The 15327-nt window shown below is 61.4% G+C and overlaps 1 protein-coding gene across 1 annotated transcript in view; it reads right to left on the reverse strand.

The window, feature by feature from the left end:
* Window positions 1-15327, reverse strand: part of SDK1 (sidekick cell adhesion molecule 1) — a 787316-nt gene that overhangs the window by 191066 nt on the left and 580923 nt on the right. Inside the window, exons 6-7 of the mRNA XM_066342466.1 lie at window positions 5515-5626; window positions 4622-4812 (exon numbers count right to left, since the gene is read on the reverse strand). Of these exons, the coding sequence (XP_066198563.1) occupies window positions 4622-4812; window positions 5515-5626 (303 nt within the window). The remainder of the gene's footprint in view (window positions 1-4621; window positions 4813-5514; window positions 5627-15327) is intronic.

A 15327-nucleotide genomic window follows, 5' to 3' on the forward strand; every position in this document is an offset into this window, starting at 1 on the left:
CACTTTCTGGAGTGGGGTTAAAGTGCCTATCCCGCGTGCGGCCCACGCCATTCCTGGCCCAGCACCTGGCAGCACCTGGCAGCACTTGGCAGGTGCCCTCTGGACGGCGCCCCAGAGGTCTGACCGCTCTGCTGCTGTGGCCGCCGCAGAGGTGGGGGTGTCGGGGTGTCGATGATTAAATTCCGCTATGGGGGTGTCGGGGTGTCGATGATTAAATCCCGCTCTGGGGGTGTCGGGGTGTCGATGGTTAAATCCCGCTCTGGGGGTGTCGGGGTGTCGATGGTTAAATCCCGCTCTGGGGGTGTCGGGGTGTCGGTGATTAAATCCCGCTCTGGGGGTGTCGGGGTGTCGGTGATTAAATCCCGCTCTGGGGGTGTCGGGGTGTCGGTGATTAAATCCCGCTCTGGGGGTGTCGGGGTGTCGGTGATTAAATCCCGCTCTGGGGGTGTCGGGGTGTCGGTGATTAAATCCCGCTCTGGGGGTGTCGGGGTGTCGGTGATTAAATCCCGCTCTGGGGGTGTCGGGGTGTCGGTGATTAAATCCCGCTCTGGGGGTGTCGGGGTGTCGGTGATTAAATCCCGCTCTGGGGGTGTCGGGGTGTCGGTGATTAAATCCCGCTCTGGGGGTGTCGGGGTGTCGGTGATTAAATCCCGCTCTGGGGGTGTCGGGGTGTCGGTGATTAAATCCCGCTCTGGGGGTGTCGGGGTGTCGGTGATTAAATCCCGCTCTGGGGGTGTCGGGGTGTCGGTGATTAAATCCCGCTCTGGGGGTGTCGGGGTGTCGGTGATTAAATCCCGCTCTGGGGGTGTCGGGGTGTCGGTGATTAAATCCCGCTCTGGGGGTGTCGGGGTGTCGGTGATTAAATCCCGCTCTGGGGGTGTCGGGGTGTCGGTGATTAAATCCCGCTCTGGGGGTGTCGGGGTGTCGATGATTAAATCCCGCTCTGGGGGTGTCGGGGTGTCGGTGATTAAATCCCGCTCTGGGGGTGTCGGGGTGTCGGTGATTAAATCCCGCTCTGGGGGTGTCGGGGTGTCGGTGATTAAATCCCGCTCTGGGGGTGTCGGGGTGTCGGTGATTAAATCCCGCTCTGGGGGGTGTCGGGGTGTCGGTGATTAAATCCCGCTCTGGGGGTGTCGGGGTGTCGGTGATTAAATCCCGCTCTGGGGGTGTCGGGGTGTCGGTGATTAAATCCCGCTCTGGGGGTGTCGGGGTGTCGGTGATTAAATCCCGCTCTGGGGGTGTCGGGGTGTCGGTGATTAAATCCCGCTCTGGGGGTGTCGGGGTGTCGGTGATTAAATCCCGCTCTGGGGGTGTCGGGGTGTCGGTGATTAAATCCCGCTCTGGGGGTGTCGGGGTGTCGGTGATTAAATCCCGCTCTGGGGGTGTCGGGGTGTCGGTGATTAAATCCCGCTCTGGGGGTGTCGGGGTGTCGGTGATTAAATCCCGCTCTGGGGGTGTCGGGGTGTCGGTGATTAACTCCCGCTCTGGGGGTGTCGGGGTGTCGGTGATTAAATCCCGCTCTGGGGGGTGTCGGGGTGTCGGTGATTAAATCCCGCTCTGGGGGTGTCGGGGTGTCGGTGATTAAATCCCGCTCTGGGGGTGTCGGGGTGTCGATGATTAAATCCCGCTCTGGGGGTGTCGGGGTGTCGATGATTAAATCCCGCTCTGGGGGTGTCGGGGTGTCGATGATTAAATTCCGCTATGGGGGTGTCGGGGTGTCGATGATTAAATTCCGCTATGGGGGTGTCGGGGTGTCGATGATTAAATTCCGCTCTGGGGGTGTCGGGGTGTCGATGATTAAATCCCGCTCTGGGGGTGTCGGGGTGTCGATGATTAAATCCCGCTCTGGGGGTGTCGGGGTGTCGATGATTAAATCCCGCTCTGGGGGTGTCGGGGTGTCGATGATTAAATTCCGCCAGTAGCTGGCCGAGCCGCCGTAGAAGGTGCTCCTGAGGCCGACATTCCCGCCTTCCATCCTGTCGGCAGGAGCAGACACCTCGGCTACACTTTGCAGGTGGGGAAACTGAGGCCGCAGGACGCAAAGGCCTTGCTCCCGGCGGTGAGCGGGGACAGTGACCCCAGTCCGGTCCTCGGAGCCCGGCCTGTCACACGCTGTGCTGCGCTGGCCCGCTGTGTCACGTGCTAGCCGGGAGGACAGCTGAGAGGGTCACGGAAGCCAGCGGTGGCGGCTGCGAGGAGTCTGGAGGGTCCGTCCGCGCCCGCCGGGCGAGGGGGCCCCAGCGGGAGGCTCGCCAGCCCACCCGAGCGCTCGCTTTCGCGGGCGCTGAAGTCTGCGAGGGCGTGGCCACGCCTGGGGGGGGGGCGACCCTCAGAAGCAGACCCTGAGGTGGGGGTGCTGCCAGCAGCTGACTTGGGCGGGGACGGAGGCAGCTTTGAGAGAGCAGGCGAGCCGAGAAAGAGCATGTCACCGCGGAGACAGCGTCCCCTGCGGGTGGCTGGAGCCCCGAACGCCGGGAAAGCTCCGGAAGCCAGCGCAGAACACTGTGCCCGCCATCCGGGGTTCTGTCCACCGTCCGACACGCTTGAGGGACGTCCCTCGGAGGCCACATGGGGGGGGGAGGGCACCGAGGCGTCTGCCCAGCGCGTGTGGCGTGGGGCGGGGAAGCTGGCGGTCACTGCAGAGAGGGACAGGGCGGGGCAGGACGAGAGCTGTGAAATGGCAGCGGAAACAGAGCAGCTTTGGGGGAGGGGACGCGTGGCAGGCCCCGTGGCCCTTCACAGGCATGGTGGCGCCTGCAGCCAGACCCCTGAGCCCCGTCCGAGCCTCAGAAAGGAAGCGGTCCCAGCGGGGGAGGTGGCAGGCGGGGCACACAGCCGCGCTCCTCTGTCTGGTCTCAGCAGCGCGTACAGGAGCCGCTGGAAGCCAGCCTGTCTCCGCTTTCTCCCGTCTCCTGCCCGTCCGGCCGGGCGCTCCGCACCACCCCGTGGCGACAGCCCCGCTGAATCCCAGGAGCCCTCTCCGTGATCGCCTGGCTTCCGCCATCATCTCCCAAATCTCTCCGAATTGACAGAGGCTTTGGGGGGCTTTTCCAGGATGACTCCGCCAGAGAATCCCGCCCGCCCGTCACGGCGAGTTCTCATGAATAAAAAGAGGATTTGCATCGACAGCGCGCCAGGCAGAGCGGCGCTTGTCCCTCTAAGCGCCAGACGCAGCGTGGAGGCGACTCCGGGGAAGACAGCAAGCCGGCTGCTCCCGGATCCAGGCGTCAACGCAAAACCCAAGTTCACGCCACAGGATAACAGATTTTTAACGGGCATCACGACGGAAAATGAACGTTGTTCCTTCACAAGGAGAGGCATTGCTTCTCTCCTGTGAATTATCACGTCTGCATGCGGCGGACTCCTGTCCACGGCAGACCCAGCTACACTTTGCAGGTTTTCATCTTGGTCCTGCCTGTAACGCGCTGTGCTTCTACGGCTACCGGTCAGCCGGCTGGGACGGTCCTCGCGGGGGTGGGGGTGTGGTGCTCACGTCCACAGCTGCACAGGGCCGAACCAGGAGGCAGGACCGGCTCAGTCCCACGTCCGGCTCTCAAGCCACATTCAGAGTCCTTGCCCTGCGGTCACTGGGGGGGGGGAGGGGGGTCTGGCAGGTGTTTTCCGGGTCACAGAGCCATTTCCTAACGATTCAAGGAGAGTGAGGCGCCCAAGGCAAGCTCCCTCTGCTGTGGTCTCCGTCTCCGTGTGCCAAGCGGCATGTGGCGGCGTTTACCACGTGAGGAGCTACTCACTGCGCTCTGCAGGGCTGCCTGCGCCTTCGATCTGGCCTGGTCTCCCGCCCCCGTTCTTCCCGAGGGGGGTGGGGGAGAGGCAGGGTTCCCCTCCCCCCGGGAGGGAGCGGGTCTTGAAGGCACCGCTTGTCTGAGTGGCCGCCACTCTGCTGGGCAGGCCACTGGGACAGCGACCACGGCCACGGCGGAATAAAGCACGGCAGGAGCTGAGTCAACGGCACAAGGAGAGGCCCTCGTCCCACGGTGCCCGGAGATCGTGTCACAATCAGAACGAGAACCGAGGCTCCCTGGGCCTCTGCACAAGGCCCGCTTCCTGAACCCCGGTATTTTCTAGCGTCTAGAGCAACTCAAGGTGCCCAATTTCACCCCCTCGTTCTCCTGGGGGGTCAGGAGCGGCTCGGGGCTCCTGTTCCAGGAGGCATCTCTTGTTCTCCTTATTTTTTAATTTACTGAAAGGTCACATCTAACGCTTTCTCACGGCCTTCTGGGGCCAAGGGGAACCGTCACAGAACAGTCTCTGAACTCCAGCCCCAACCCCGAGCGAGAGCTGCAGGGGGGGCGTGGCGGCACCAGGCCGGCCCAGGGCACTGACCCGCACCGCGAGGCCCTCCCCACGCCGGCCCCCGAGCTCGACCGCCGGACGCACTCGGGACATCACCCCGACGGGTCCGGTTACGTTACTGGGAAGGAAGGCGGGGGTGAACCTGGGGGATGCAGTCAGCTTCCCCTCCGCGTGTCCAGGGCTGAGCAGGAAGCTGGTGGGGCGCAGGGGGCACCGTGCGTGCTGCTTCCTTCCGGGGAAGTGCTGTGGGGGCCGCTGCCCAGGAGCGACCACAAGGGCGTGGCCACCAGGGCGACAGTTCAGTTACCTATGATGGAGAGAAAGGCTTTCGCTCGGGCCGGCTCCAGACGGCTCCCGGCCAGCGCCGCCTCGCAGACGTACGCCCCGGTGTCTGAGGACGTCGGGCTGCTGATGGTCAGGCGTCTCCCGAAGCTGCGGACCCCGCTGGTGACCGCCACCCCGTTCCTCCTCCAGCTCACGCTCAGGTCGTCGATGGGCCTAGGAGAATGGAGAGGGGGGCGGTGCGTCAGGGACGGGGGCTGGGAGTGGGGCCGCGGACAGTGACAGTGACCTCAGGCATTCGGCACCGGCCTGACAGAGCCGGGCCTGCAGGGAGCGTGGCGGGCGAGCGGTGGACATTGGAAACCGGTCCGACTTAGCTCGGGTCCCTCAGGAAGGCAGCGAGGGCTCGCCCGTGGGGGCTGCTGACCAGGGGGCTGATGCAGCAGCAACGGCCCACAGTGCTGGGGGTCCCCCCGCTCAGGGGAGGGGGTGTAAAGTAAATGTGACCACGTGGCGGGGGGAGGGTATGATCGCGGGCACCCAGTCCTGGAGCGAAACCCCTGGGCTGGAGAGAAGGGGGGGTCTTGCCCACCTCAGCAGAGTCCCACGGGGGCCCCACGCCCCACGGCTGAGGTGAGGTGTGAACGCTGTCACGTGGGCTGGGGCTGGTGCCCGCCTGCCACACACACACACACACACACACACGCACACGCACACGCTGCGCCCACAGCCCCGCTAGAGCAGACCCCCGGGGAGGGCTCCCACCCCCGCGCTGCGTCTCCTCCCTGACGAGGTGGCCCGCGGCCGCCACCACAGGTCAGCGCCCCCCCCACGGCCGCCACCATGGGTCAGCGCCCCCCCCACGGCCGCCACCACGGGTCAGCGTCCCCCCCCATGTGGGTAGGGCCCGCCGCCTACCTGGCATTCGCTATGCACTCCAAGGTGACCTCGCTGGACCCGGCCACCACACTTCTGTTGCCCGGGGGGATCACGATGACGGGTGCCACGGTTCTGGGCGTGCCGACGTCCCCTGTGGCAGACAAAGCACAAGTCCGTGGGACGCTCCTCCGTACGAAAGGCAGAGGGAGAACCGGCCGTGACAAACGGGGAGCCTGTCCAGTTGCTCCGATGGGACACCCGGAATCTTGCGACCCGCCCCACCGGCCCCTATGAGGAGACCTGGCCTTTATCGTCACTCGGAGCCCAGGGGCGGAACCCAGTGCCCAGAGCCTTCCCAACCAGGAACGCAGGGGCCTGGCGCCCACAACGCTGCTCTGTGTGCCCTGCGTGTAGGTCGGGGCTTCAGCTGAGGATCCTTCTCCACCGTCCCTACTCCCCTCACTCTCTGTTCACTGTGTGTGACTTCCCCTCACTCTCTGTTCACTGAGGTGGAACTTCGCTGAGTCAGCTAGTCCACCCACTGCTCCCCTCACTCTCTGTTCACTGTGTGTGACTTCGCTGAATCACCTAGTCCACCCACCGGTCCCCTCACTCTCTGTTCACTGTGTGTGACTTCGTGAGTCACCTAGTCCATCCACTGCTCCCCTCACTCTCTGTTCACTGTGTGTGACTTCGCTGAGTCACCTAGTCCACCCTCTGCTCCCCTCACTCTCTGTTCACTGAGGTGTGACTTCGCTGAGTCACCTAGTCCACCCTCTGCTCCCCTCACTCTCTGTTCACTGAGGTGTGACTTCGCTGAGTCACCTAGTCCACCCTCTGCTCCCCTCACTCTCTGTTCACTGTGTGTGACTTCGCTGAGTCACCTAGTCCACCGTCCCTGCTCCCCTCACTCTCTGTTCACTGAGGTGTGACTTTGCTGAGTCACCTAGTCCCCCCACTGCTCCCCTCACTCTCTGTTCACTGTGTGTGACTTCGCTGAGTCACCTAGTCCACCCTCTGCTCCCCTCACTCTCTGTTCACTGTGTGTGACTTCGCTGAGTCACCTAGTCCATCCACTGCTCCCCTCACTCTCTGTTCACTGTGTGTGACTTCGCTGAGTCACCTAGTCCACCCACTGCTCCCCTCACTCTCTGTTCACTGAGCTGGGACTTCGCTGAGTCACCTAGTCCACCCACTGCTCCCCTCACTCTCTGTTCACTGTGTGTGACTTCGCTGAGTCACCTAGTCCCCCCACTGCTCCCCTCACTCTCTGTTCACTGAGGTGTGACTTCACTGAGTCACCTAGTCCCCCCACTGCTCCCCTCACTCTCTGTTCACTGAGGTGTGACTTCGCTGAGTCACCTAGTCCACCCACTGCTCCCCTCACTCTCTGTTCACTGAGGTGGGACTTCGCTGAGTCACCTAGTCCACCCACTGCTCCCCTCACTCTCTGTTCACTGTGTGTGACTTCGCTGAGTCACCTAGTCCACCCTCTGCTCCCCTCACTCTCTGTTCACTGAGGTGTGACTTCGCTGAGTCAGCTAGTCCACCCACCACTCCCCTCACTCTCTGTTCACTGAGGTGTGACTTCGCTGAGTCACCTAGTCCACCCTCTGCTCCCCTCACTCTCTGTTCACTGTGTGTGACTTCGCTGAGTCACCTAGTCCACCGTCCCTGCTCCCCTCACTCTCTGTTCACTGAGGTGTGACTTTGCTGAGTCACCTAGTCCACCCACTGCTCCCCTCACTCTCTGTTCACTGAGGTGAGACTTCGCTGAGTCACCTAGTCCACCCACTGCTCCCCTCACTCTGTTCACTGAGCTGGGACTTCGCTGAGTCACCTAGTCCACCCACTGCTCCCCTCACTCTCTGTTCACTGTGTGTGACTTCGCTGAGTCACCTAGTCCACCCACTGCTCCCCTCACTCTGTTCACTGAGGTGTGACTTCGCTGAGTCACCTAGTCCACCCACCGCTCCCCTCACTCTCTGTTCACTGAGGTGTGACTTCGCTGAGTCACCTAGTCCACCCACCGCTCCCCTCACTCTCTGTTCACTGTGTGTGACTTCGCTGAGTCACCTAGTCCACCGTCCCTGCTCCCCTCACTCTCTGTTCACTGAGGTGTGACTTTGCTGAGTCACCTAGTCCACCCACTGCTCCCCTCACTCTCTGTTCACTGAGCTGGGACTTCGCTGAGTCACCTAGTCCACCCACTGCTCCCCTCACTCTCTGTTCACTGAGGTGGGACTTCGCTGAGTCACCTAGTCCCCCCACTGCTCCCCTCACTCTCTGTTCACTGAGGTGTGACTTCGCTGAGTCACCTAGTCCCCCCACTGCTCCCCTCACTCTCTGTTCACTGTGTGTGACTTCGCTGAGTCACCTAGTCCACCCACTGCTCCCCTCACTCTCTGTTCACTGTGTGTGACTTCGCTGAGTCACCTAGTCCACCCTCTGCTCCCCTCACTCTCTGTTCACTGTGTGTGACTTCGCTGAGTCACCTAGTCCACCCACTGCTCCCCTCACTCTCTGTTCACTGAGGTGGGACTTCGCTGAGTCAGCTAGTCCACCCACTGCTCCCCTCACTCTCTGTTCACTGAGCTGGGACTTCGCTGAGTCACCTAGTCCACCCACTGCTCCCCTCACTCTCTGTTCACTGAGCTGGGACTTCGCTGAGTCACCTAGTCCACCCACTGCTCCCCTCACTCTCTGTTCACTGAGGTGGGACTTCGCTGAGTCAGCTAGTCCACCCACTGCTCCCCTCACTCTCTGTTCACTGAGGTGGGACTTCGCTGAGTCAGCTAGTCCACCCACCGCTCCCCTCACTCTCTGTTCACTGTGTGTGACTTCGCTGAATCACCTAGTCCACCCACTGCTCCCCTCACTCTCTGTTCACTGTGTGTGACTTCGCTGAGTCACCTAGTCCACCCACTGCTCCCCTCACTCTCTGTTCACTGAGGTGTGACTTCGCTGAGTCAGCTAGTCCACCCACTGCTCCCCTCACTCTCTGTTCACTGAGGTGGGACTTCGCTGAGTCACCTAGTCCACCCACTGCTCCCCTCACTCTCTGTTCACTGTGTGTGACTTCGCTGAGTCACCTAGTCCACCCACTGCTCCCCTCACTCTCTGTTCACTGAGCTGGGACTTCGCTGAGTCACCTAGTCCACCCACTGCTCCCCTCACTCTCTGTTCACTGAGGTGGGACTTCGCTGAGTCACCTAGTCCACCCACTGCTCCCCACTGCTCCCCTCACTCTCTGTTCACTGAGGTGGGACTTCGCTGAGTCAGCTAGTCCACCCACTGCTCCCCTCACTCTCTGTTCACTGTGTGTGACTTCGCTGAGTCACCTAGTCCACCCACTGCTCCCCTCACTCTCTGTTCACTGTGTGTGACTTCGCTGAGTCACCTAGTCCACCCACTGCTCCCCTCACTCTCTGTTCACTGAGGTGGGACTTCGCTGAGTCAGCTAGTCCACCCACTGCTCCCCTCACTCTCTGTTCACTGTGTGTGACTTCGCTGAGTCACCTAGTCCACCCACTGCTCCCCTCACTCTCTGTTCACTGTGTGTGACTTCGCTGAGTCACCTAGTCCACCCACTGCTCCCCTCACTCTCTGTTCACTGTGTGTGACTTCGCTGAGTCACCTAGTCCACCCACTGCTCCCCTCACTCTCTGTTCACTGTGTGTGACTTCGCTGAGTCACCTAGTCCACCCACTGCTCCCCTCACTCTCTGTTCACTGAGGTGGGACTTCGCTGAGTCAGCTAGTCCACCCACTGCTCCCCTCACTCTCTGTTCACTGTGTGTGACTTCGCTGAGTCACCTAGTCCACCCACCGCTCCCCTCACTCTCTGTTCACTGTGTGTGACTTCGCTGAGTCAGCTAGTCCACCCACTGCTCCCCTCACTCTCTGTTCACTGTGTGTGACTTCGCTGAGTCACCTAGTCCCCCCACTGCTCCCCTCACTCTCTGTTCACTGTGTGTGACTTCGCTGAGTCACCTAGTCCCCCCACTGCTCCCCTCACTCTCTGTTCACTGAGGTGTGACTTCGCTGAGTCACCTAGTCCACCCACTGCTCCCCTCACTCTCTGTTCACTGAGGTGTGACTTCGCTGAGTCACCTAGTCCCCCCACTGCTCCCCTCACTCTCTGTTCACTGTGTGTGACTTTGCTGAGTCACCTAGTCCACCCACTGCTCCCCTCACTCTCTGTTCACTGAGGTGGGACTTCGCTGAGTCACCTAGTCCCCCCACTGCTCCCCTCTCTGTTCACTGAGGTGTGACTTCGCTGAGTCACCTAGTCCACCCACTGTTTTAAAATCTGTTCAATTTGACAAACACTCCAGGTGCTCTGTTAGGGCCGCGTGCACGCCGTGTCCTGAGTCTGCGTCCGGCTCCCTCGCTTGGCCCGAGTGCAAACGGCTCAGGGGACACAGCGTGCGCCCTGTCCCTGTCCACGCGCTCCCAAGCCCCGCTTCCCCGAAAGGCACATTCTCCGAGTCGTCGTCCGTGTTGTGACTATCCAGCGGTGAAGTCCTTTAGCTCATACTTCCGGTGACAGAGGAGAAAACAGTGACACATTGTTGCCACTTGTCTCTAAAATACACGTAACATCAAAATTAAACCACCCCGCCGTACACTTGACTACTGTTTATTTAGAGGGAAATGAAGACTGATCAAACATTTCCCGAACAGGAATTTCAATGTAAGGGTGGAGACGGAAGAGTGTGGAAATGAAAATGAATTTAAACGACTGCAGATGCCAAACATAGCGAGTCTATGAGAGTCACGGTAGAGCCATGCGGCATCCTGAGCAGCCCGGCGGGGGGCGGGGAGGGGGGGGGCGGGGCCGCAGACGCAGCAGAGCCGGCAAAGCGGTTCTTTAGGACTCTACACGCCGGTCATGCCGATGTGAAGCCCGCTGTCACACGTCCGTCAGCGTCCTGAGAGCTGCTGCCTCCTCCCCAAACTCTCTGCCCGACGCCAACCCTTCCTGGACATCCCCGCCCGTACCCTGGTGGGCGGACGGCTGGGCCGGTTACCGGATTTCCGAGGACATGCCACAGTCCAGGCACGTGCACGACGGGACCAAGGACGCGGGCTGAACGCCAGCCACATTAGCCACCTGCCCGTCATCTGTGGAAGTTGCTGAGGAGGAGAAATGGCCCGAGGAGCTAATGTTTGCAAATCGTTCCCTGACGTGCCCGAGAGCGGCCGTGAATGCGAGAGGTCGTGAAGTCAGATACTAATTTGGCATTAATCACCGCTCGGCGCGGCGGCAGAGGAGGAAGCCTGTGCTCAGCACAGTCACTGACCCCGGTGGGGGGGACGGCCCCCGGCAGGCTGGTCGGCCTCGGCTGCTCACTGACCCCAAGGGATGGCGCACACGGCCGATAAGCGGTGAGGCCGAGATTACAGCCCCTCGGGGCCACGAGGGTCAGAGCGCAGCCCGGGCTGGTCCGTCACGGAACCGGACGCAGCCCGGGAAAGACGGAGCCCTTCACTGCGACGACCTCTACGGAACAGCGGCTCCTTCTATGTCCTGTGCTCAGCAACACCCCCCCCCCCCTCGCCCTCCAGGTCCACAGGACACGTCCAGGGCCGGCGTGTCCTTACACCCAGGCCTCCCGGCCCGGCTCCTGAGCTCCTCCCAGCGCCGCCCGAGCTGCACGTGACACGCGCTGGAGGAGCAGGTGCTGCAGGTGCGGACGGAGATGTCCGTCCCCGGAACACACGCTCAGGGTCGCGGGGAAGGTGGCCCTGGCGCAGGGGAAGCCCCGAGGTGGCTGAAGCCAGGTCTCCTGAGCGCGGAGCCCGTGCCAGGCCCTCTGCGGAACGCGGTAACGTCTCAGGGACGCCGGACGCGAGGGCCCGGCCCCCAGACCCCCCCACAGCAGGGGCGGGGCTCCTCGGTGGACACACTGCCCTGGGCCTCCTCCTCCTCCTCAGAGAAATGTTTCCAAACGCGGCCTCACCCGTGTGTGCACACGGATGCAAACGGACAGAACGGAGAGGCTTAAAGGACGTCCCCCCTGTGCCCCGGCCACCAAATGTGAACGTCTGGTTTGTCTCAGTCGGGTGGGGGGCTTCCTAGGGTGCAGGAGGGACCCCGAGTCTCGGCCAGCAGAGCTCTCTCCCGGGGGCGGCCCTGTCCGTCTGCTCGTGTCTGCCCGTCTGTCTGTCCGTTTCAGGTGCGGAGTGGACTGTGCACCCGCAGGAGGGCGGAGAGCAGGCAGTGCCCGTCCACACGATTAACCACCCCCCCCCCCCCGTTTTTAGCTCTATGCCAAAACTAGCGCCTCGGTGACCAAGTTCCCGGGGGTGTCCCCAAGCTGAGACCGTCTCCCCCACGGCCACCACCCCCACCTGAGAGCCGCCTTCTGGATTCTGGCTCCGTCTCTGGTCGCGGAAGGCTCAGCTCCCCTCTTGCGGGGCGGGGGTCTTGGGCTCGGCCCCCTGCAGCGCTCTTCAGGGGGGTTTGTTTCACTTCTTCTCAGAGCGAGACGGGATGGAGGGCGGGCATTTTTCTTTTTTTTTTTTTTTTTTTTTTTTGTATTTTTCTGAAGCTGGAAACGGGGAGAGACAGTCAGACAGACTCCCGCATGCGCCCGACCGGGATCCACCCGGCACGCCCACCAGGGGCCACGCTCTGCCCCTCCAGGGCGTTGCTCTGTTGCAACCAGAGCCACTCTAGCGCCTGAGGCAGAGGCCAAGGAGCCATCCCCAGCGCCCGGGCCATCTTTGCTCCAATGGAGCCTTGGCTGCGGGAGGGGAAGAGAGAGACAGAGAGGAAGGAGGGGGGGAGGGGTGGAGGAGCAGATGGGCGCTTCTCCTGTGTGCCCTGGCCGGGAATCGAACCCGGGTCCCCCGCACGCCAGGCCGACGCTCTACCGCTGAGCCAACCAGCCAGGGCTGGTGGGCGGGCATTTTTAACCTGCCATGCTGACTCCTCTCCCACGTTGTGCTGCTCCGTTCAGTGTTTGGAAGAACGATGCCCGGGAGAACGCCAGGGTGTTTACTCCCCAAAGGGCAACACCAGCTCTTCATTTCTGCTGTTCCCGCGGCCTCTCTCACACGGCCGGCACTCGGCCAGGCTCAGGGGCTGCCTGCACGGACGAGTCAGGGCGGTCTCCACTGGAACCGCCGTATTCCCCCACGGATCAGATGCACCTTTTCTTTGGAAAAACATGGGGTCTAAAACCTGGGTGCATCTTAGACAGTGGTTGTAGGTCTTTTTTACTTGCGTTTCCCGCTTTTTCCCATGGACGAGGAGTTGTATGAATTTTTTTTTATTTAGTTGTATGAATTTTATGATGAATAAAACTCGAGTTCGTGGCCCTGGCCGGCTGGCTCAGTCGTAGAGCGTCGGCCTGGTGTGCAGGAGTCCTGGGTTTGATTCTTGGCCAGGGCATACAGGAGAAGCGCTCATCTGCTTCTCCACCCCGCCCCCTCTCCTTTCTCTCTCTCTCTCTCTCTTCCCTTCCCACACCCAAGGCTCCATTGGAGCAAAGTTGGCCCCGGCGCTGGGGATGGCTCCATGGCCTCTGCCTCAGGTGCTAGAATGGCTCTGGTTGCAAGAGAGCGACGCCCCAGATAGGCAGAGCATCACCCTCTGGTGGGCGTGCCGGGTGGATCCCGGTCGGGGGCATGCGGGAGTCTGACTGCCTCCCCGTTTCCAACTTCAGAAAAATACAAAACAAACAAACAAACAAAAAAACACTTGAGTTTGATAACTTGATGTAATACTCTCCCCCCCAAATTTCAGGCCCAAAATTAAGGTGCATCTTATACATGGGAGCGTCTTATACACGGGGAAATACGGTATTTCCCTCTCCTTCGATGCTCTACGTTAAAAACAGCTGTAACATCCCAAACGTCAGTGCGTTAAGAACTCTTTTCGGAGAGGAAAAGCGAGCTCAGAAGCGGGAGGGGGCAAATCCGCCGGCGCCCACGGCAGCGCTAGACACCTTGCCAAGTGTTCACACGTCGCCCCACTCACTCTGACCGTGAGCTGATAAGACACCCGCTGCTTCCTATGGAGACGGAGGCCCCACGTCCCACGCCTCCCAGGCGGCGGAGAAAGGGTGTAAATAACACAGGAACCGTCTTCCTCTGGAGGCACGGTCTTTCCTCCCCGTCACGCTGTTTCCTCCCCACACACACGTGGCTGGTGCTCAGCGAACCAAAAACCACACGAACTGGAACGCTCCTTCCTCCGAGCACTTCCTTCATGGAGACTTACTTGACGGTAGCTTTTCCAACAGAACGTTTCCCAGGCTGGTTTGGGGCGGGTGGGGGAGGGGGGGAGACACTGAATGAAAAGAGATTTCTGCGGAGGTCAGCAACACACAGGCCCCCGGTGGGTGGCTCCGGACAAGGCCCCTCCACGTGACAGGGGTGGAGGCTCCCGGCAGAGGGCAGAGGGCAGAGGGGCAGGGCCTGACCCTCCTCTGTTCTCCACGACACCAGCTGCTGACCCCCCGAGCAGGCTGTCCGGGCGGCACTCGTTTAAAAGTACATTTAAAGACGCTCTCCAGCAGATGAAGAGAGGTCCCCAGTCCACCCCACTGCCACGGGGTGGGACAGCGTGCACCGAGGGACGCTGCCCTTTCTGACCTGGAAGGGCGGGGCGGGCGCACAGGCGGTGGGGGGACAGTCTAGGAGCTAGGGACGTGTTAAGTGTGGGGCGCCTGTTTGTCTCAAGGCTCATCCGGGACCCGGGGCTTTCTCCTCCGTGACTGGTTTCTGCCTCTTCACTCCCCAGGCTCACTCACCTGTCCGTTTGCGCTGCCACCTCATAACAAAGCTGGCTCTTCCTCAAAGAAATTATAAATTAAAAAAATAGAGCTACTGCACAATCCAGCAATTCCGCTTCTGGGCGCCTATCCGGAGGAGAGGGACCTATCCGGAAGAGACATCTGCACCCCACGTTCACGGCGGCGTTATTCACCACAGCAAAGACCCGGAGACAACCCGAACATCCGCTGACAGGTGCACAGATAAACAAACTGTCCCGCGCATGCGTGCGCATGTGCACACACACACACACACACACACGATGAAATATTATTCGTCCCGTAAGAAGAGAAGGAAACGCGGGCATTTACCAGATGGAGAAAGCTTGAGGGCGTGATGCTGAGTGGTGTCAGACCGAGAAAGCCAAGTGCCCCACGCTCTCGCTGACACGCAGAACCGGACCCAGCGGAACTCACGGAAGCAGAGCCCGGGGTCGGTGGACGCCAGAGGAGGTGGGCGGGGGGACATGGGGGCGGCGGTCCAAACACACACACACCTTTGGATAGAAGATAAATAAGATGATGATGCAGAAAAGATCTCTAGGCTTGGCCAAGGAGGTGATCTTTCTCCGGGCGGAACCCGGGCCCTTTGAAGATGCACTTTGTCGTGAAACCGGACACACACACACACACACACACACACACGCACACACACACGCCCTCCACCGCTGGGCTGGGAACATCTCCCTAACCACACAGAGAGCGCCTCCCACCAGCACGCGCTCGTGAATGACCGCGTCCCCTGGCTGGTGACGAGGCGGCGTGGGCACACGCCTCTCTGGGTTGGCGGTCTGCCCTGCGTGGCGGTGTCTAAGGACACGGTCCTGTCCTGTGACGTGTGGTCTTCGATGGTTCCTCAGCGAGAACCCGTCCCTGTCTGGCAGGTGCTGTCACAGTGCCGGGAGAGGCAGCGAGGAGGCGTGGGACCGGGGCCCCCGGGGGACACAGCCGTCCCCTCCCACGCCCCCCCCCCACAGGCGTGCGTGCGCTCGGGCCGACCCCGCCTCTCGTCCGCTGGCCGTGAGCAGGCGGGGACACCGGGAGGCGCGGTGGAGGTGGTGTACCCC

This window comes from Saccopteryx leptura, chromosome 6, assembly GCF_036850995.1.
Source record: "Saccopteryx leptura isolate mSacLep1 chromosome 6, mSacLep1_pri_phased_curated, whole genome shotgun sequence".
In the NCBI taxonomy this organism is placed as follows: domain Eukaryota; kingdom Metazoa; phylum Chordata; class Mammalia; order Chiroptera; family Emballonuridae; genus Saccopteryx; species Saccopteryx leptura.